The sequence below is a fragment of the Dreissena polymorpha genome, chromosome 1 (assembly GCF_020536995.1).
Source record: "Dreissena polymorpha isolate Duluth1 chromosome 1, UMN_Dpol_1.0, whole genome shotgun sequence".
Taxonomy (NCBI): Eukaryota; Metazoa; Mollusca; class Bivalvia; order Myida; family Dreissenidae; genus Dreissena; species Dreissena polymorpha.
The window spans coordinates 207,148,880-207,154,547 of NC_068355.1; the positions used below are offsets into that span (position 1 = coordinate 207,148,880).

General features: G+C 32.8%; 1 protein-coding gene across 3 annotated transcripts; it reads right to left on the minus strand.

The window, feature by feature from the left end:
• Window positions 1-745: 745 nt before the first annotated feature.
• LOC127864776 (uncharacterized) lies at window positions 746-3,574 on the minus strand. Of its 3 annotated transcripts, none has more exons than XM_052404651.1 (6): window positions 3,475-3,574; window positions 2,963-3,016; window positions 2,552-2,707; window positions 2,133-2,345; window positions 1,468-1,746; window positions 746-883 (listed from the first exon to the last, which is right to left on the minus strand). In XM_052404651.1, the coding sequence occupies exons 1-6, from the start codon at window positions 3,548-3,550 to the stop codon at window positions 780-782; spliced, it is 882 nt and encodes a 293-aa protein (XP_052260611.1). In that variant the 5' UTR covers window positions 3,551-3,574; the 3' UTR covers window positions 746-779. The 3 variants fall into 3 exon arrangements, with proteins under 3 accessions (XP_052260611.1, XP_052260609.1, XP_052260608.1); XM_052404649.1 differs by having other exon boundaries at window positions 2,963-3,019; XM_052404648.1 differs by having other exon boundaries at window positions 2,963-3,031.
• Window positions 3,575-5,668: the final 2,094 nt, after the last annotated feature.

Genomic DNA, 5,668 nt, shown 5'->3' on the forward strand with positions numbered 1-5,668 from the left:
ATAAATAAATAAATATATAAATATATATATATATATATATTCAAGATAAACAGGTAACTATATATGAACGTCCACCGAAATAAAATTGAATTGTTTTCAATTCCAATTTTATATTTTTATTTAGCGAGTTCTTTGGCAACATGGTATAAATCCACTCCAGTGTTTATAATGCTGCCGACCATGACCCCTACTCTCCCAATTACTCCGCCCCCGAAACTGTCCATTCCACTTTCGCTTACGTTGTCTACCACACTTCCGCTGTCCGCCAGTCTTATGCTGACTCTGGTCTCTACTCTTTCGCTGATGATGCCTTCTACTCTTTTGCTGCCTTCGGCCCCGATACTTTCGCCGACAGTTGCCTGCACTCTGTCGACATCAGGGCTTCCTTGTTTTTCTAGTCTATCGACAAAACCTATAAACGTTCGGAAAAAATGAATTAAAGCAAAATTGTGGTTAGCAGAAACGGCTCGTTCAATTCATTAAGCGATAGGACTGTCAGTTCGATTCACAGACCGGCAAGGTAATTTGTTTAGACATTGTACTGAGACTATTTATTCGGCCATTCTCGACTCTACCTCCGATTCTTACAGCGTTTAGGAGTAACTGCCTTACGCATGTACACATAAAACTAGAATCCGTTTTAAGAATGTTCACATTGTCCAATAAAATATCTGATTATGCTATTTTGACTGAGTTCCAAAATGCACAATTGCAAACTTTTCAGCATAATCATCACGGTGTACATGTAATATGATTTTCAACTCTTAAATTAATGTTCATTATTGCAAGTCTAGTTTCGTCATACCAGTATCATATAGCGAAAAGCTACATTCCGCCTTTGGGCTTTCTTCATGAGTATGTTGATTATGTCCTCCGAAACTACCTTGAAAAAAAAATCAACAGAAATTAAGCAGTCGCCGATTTAATATGCACCAAACAATGAGATGATATCTGCCCTTGTTAAAATATCAGCAACGTATTTTATTTCGGTTAAAAATGTGTAACAAGCATATTAACACATGTTATATTGCATAAAATATCAATGGCGTCTTAATTTCGGCTTAAACCCGGTATGCTTGTATTGACATGGTGGATTGAAGTCTGGAAGTGTTTATAATTAGCGTCTAATTTATAATGTGTGTATAAACGACCATTGTCGAGGCCAACAAATTTCAAGTCATATAATGATGAATCTCCTTTCGCAAGTGAAGACCTATGTATTATATTATTAAATACATGTTTATGCAGAAAACCTATTGAATGAAACATAAACCAAGACAAGGTAATTAATGAATACTAGTCTTCTGTTTTTTACATATCGCAGAAAGAAGTCTTATTTCCAAATTATCAATATCACAGTGTGCGTGTTATGGGATGAAAAAACATTGCAAACTAACAACATCACAACTACTCATAATGCTGTTAATTTGTTTCTTTTAACATTAAAATAACTCATAAAAACTGTACCAGCGATTTTGGATGTAGCATTTTTTCTATCGTCCACTTTTGCCTTTAAGGAAATATCTGGTTCTCTGTAAGCGTCACGCAAGAGGTCTTCCAGTGATTTGAACAAATCTGTCGTTTTCCCTGATTTGAAGGTGTTTTCAAATTGGTCACGATCATCCTCAGATGGACATGGAACTCGGATAAGTATTTTGCTATTGGCAGATAGCTCAACCTTTGGAACTGTACTCTCATTTGCCAAAGTTAAACCTCTGTATTCAAACTGCTGCCTTATTTGTGACGCTGTGTGTTTAAAGACACAACATAATATTGTATCAAATGCACCGCAGTTAAATCTTCATTAGAACAAGTGTGTCTGTGTCTGTATGTGTTTGTATGTGTGTCTTTCTATAATCCTTATTATAACTGTACACTATGTTGGTCTATCAATATTGATATGCATAGTCGTATTAATATATAATATAATATTATTAAGCAATATAATATTGAAAATATTGCAAAACATCCACTGAGGCTATGAAACTGGTTGCCATTATTTTTTATCACGGAACACATGTTTGTTCAAGTGATAAATAAAAATAAAGTGTGTTATTTTCTTTTATCCTCTTTAAACATGTACGTGTACGACAAATACAATACAGCAATAAAACACTTTATTTTCAACCTACCTATATCATTCATCACCGAGTCATAATGATCCTGATATAGCACAGCTTTCGGTTTGTAGTTTTCGAAACCATGTATGCATCGAATCGATTCCTCTACGGTTTGCAGTTTCTGTGTTATTTCACCACTAACACAATCTTCGAACAGTTCGAACAAAAGTTTAATTGATCGTGGCTTCACACAAATCTGTACACACCCTTGCCTCGCAAAAAAATCTGACATAGAAAAAAGAGATCTGTATATTCAATAGTTTGTGCTATGAAAGAATATGACAGTTAGTGAGCCTTTAAAAATCTTTATTGTAAAAATTATACTTCTAAATGTGCTATCATTATAAACATCTCTGTCGATTTTAAGACGAACCATTAACATTTTATAAAACAATTTACGTTAACCATGCTGCATTACGTGCAAAACATACCTCCATAGTACGAAAATGTTTTTGTAAAAGTTGATATGATTTCTTCGCCTCTTTCTCGTAAAGGATTCGGCCCATCGGAGTCTTCTTGATTGTTGATGACATTTACTATATCTCTAGACATTTGAGCAGTTCCGGGATCCATCTCTATAACTACATCTAAAATAAAGTTTCGTTATTGTTAATGTTTTGAACGACAAATAAATATGACAAAAACTTACGATAAGCAAGACTCTGAGGAAATAAATTTATTTTACTACCGCTGCGCTTGCACCTATTTATTAATTTTGATTTTACATGGGACTGACACAATTATAATACAATAAACAGCAATATAAAAATGAAAAGTGTGTATTTAAATTAACGGGTAAGATTATTTTTGCTATGCTATACATTATCGAGTTATTATTATACCTCTAACTTGCACTTCGAGGGGGAAGGGCTCATTCCTTTGATCGGTACCATGATCTGCTGCAGACGAAGCTTATTTAAAAGACATGCGAACATTAAAGTTAATAAATCGTTAAGATTATTTAGAACGTGTTTTTCTCCCTATGAGCCATTAATTTAAACATATTGTAGATAATTATATCCCACTGGAAACTGACAACTAGGTATGCAAATATTTGTCGGGATATTATTGTACTTCGGTTTGGGTATCAATCAACTTTGCACTTAATATGATTCAATATTTCCGCATACCAGCAACATCAGATACAATGCGCGTGTTTAAGTCGCAAGAAATAAGCGCATCTGTTCTTGAATTAATTCAAACTTTTCATGTACATGATGTAACCATTGTGATTTAAAAAAATAAAAACCTGTGTAAGATCTATGTATTGATGATAAGACATGTGAATGTTTTTAATGAAATTAGAAATAGTTTACCCTGACACACAGTGAAATAGATGACACAAAACACAAACCTCTGGCATCGACACCGATAGCGTTTGCCGCATCCGATACATTACCATCGCGAATACTCACGACCTTTTCAATCATTCGATGAAGAGTGTCTTTCTCTGTGGGCAATTGGAAACACGGTTTATAGTTATGTTTTTGAACCCATAAAGGAACGACCAAAGACGAAATAAAAAGAAAAAAATACTTCATTTCGTAATATGTATTGTCTTAATTGTTTATAAATTACGTGTTTACCTTTCGGAAAAGATGTAATAGCCTTTCTGTGCGATTTTTCTTTTTCATAGTGTTGCTTGAATTCATCCAATGCATTTTCATCGGGTATGAAGGTAGATTTGCGTAAGCTCTCGATTTCTCTTTGTATCTCAAGAAGTTCCGGGTTGTTATCCATAAAAACACAAATGGTTGTTAAAAGTGTTTTTATTTTTTTCAATTGGTTCTCAAAAATTGTTTCATCAACGCCCGTCACAATTGCTGAATTTGATTCACGTCTAATTTGATTTAGAGCACGAATCGCATCGCTTATGTCACGGGGCACTACCAAACACTGAGGAATGTCTGTAATGAGATGCTCAATCAAATACAAAGGCAGCGACTCTATCGTCACCTCTCTGTGTCTTGGAAACAGAATTGATCTGTGTCGCATAGCAAGCTGTGTTTGCAGAATGTGATCACCATTTGCTTCAATATATTTGTCTAAAGACCCTTGTTGGTTACCTTGTCTAACTATAAACTGCAGCAGATTCCGCACAACTTTTTGTACAATTCCCATATGAAGATATGCTAATTTGTTAGCTTCGGTATTATCTGTCTGTGCCATTGCGTAATTTCTCTCTGGAATGAAAGTACATATTTCATCGCAAAGCGGTTTCATGCTGCATTTAACTCACTTTTGTATTTACTATTAACTGTTTAGTAACGGTCATCGGAAAAAACTTTGCGAAACCGAAATTTCGCAAACCCAAGTACCATTTGTCTTGAGGATTTGCTTCTTTAAAATAAAGCATGCGATAAAAGTCTTATTTTTGAATAATAATTGATTATTTTTTATTAAAAAACTCGTTTGTTTTTCATTATGAAATTTATTCGCAAAGTTGGTCATCCCATGGGAATTTTGCATTTTCCCATGGGAATATTCTTTTTCCCATGGGATTTTTGTTTTGCCCATGGATTTTCGGAACAAATAATACGTTTGTTTATGTTTAGTTAACGATTTTAAGCACTGTAAAAGCATTTGCGCTAATTTTCGTTCAATTTTCTTTTTATGGGATTTTATCTCAAATCATGAACCATAACCGCGATTTTAATTTGTTTAATCGTGTTATAAAAAAAAGAAAAAATTCCCATGGGGATTTTTATCCAATATGATTTTTCCCGTGGGATTTTTCCCATGGGACTTCATTTCATTTTTGATTTTTAACAATTTCTTATGTCGGATAAAAGTTTCTAAATGCGAAAATAACAATATTGATGATGATGATGATGATAATAATAATAATAATAATAATTATAATAATAATAATAATAATAATAATAAAAATAAAAAAAATAAAATAATAATAATAATAATAATATATTATTATTATTAATAGTACTACTACTACTACTACTACTACTTCTACTAATATAATAATGATGATAATAATAAAATAATAATAATAATAATAATAATAATAATAATAAAAAAATAATAATAATAATATCCGCATGAGTATATTTAATGTTATCAATTGGTAAATATATCAATACCATGTTATGACAGTAATAACTCAATGTTATGAGCGAATGTGCGTAACATTTATTTAAATACCTGTTGATTATTTCACTTCATTATTAATTAAACAGGGGAAAACGTAGTTATTTTATAACACATTAAGAATTGTAATGCGATTATTACCTCAGAACGCTTTATTTCACAGTCATATACAAAAAGAACGTACCTTTAGTTAAATTATTAAATCCACTGATTGACCGATTTTATTCGCATGAAGTAAACATAGACGTATTCGCTTCTACACTATATCAAAGACCTATAGAATATACTCAAACCCGGTTGAGTCGCGGGTCGTTTTGACTCGCGGTATTTCATTAGCGCCCTCTGGATTGTGTTTGTAAACAAACCTGCGTGACCTACTTTTGAAATCTGACAGAAAACATCTTTTGCTGCCAGTATGAATAAATTTTTGGTAAGTAACTACC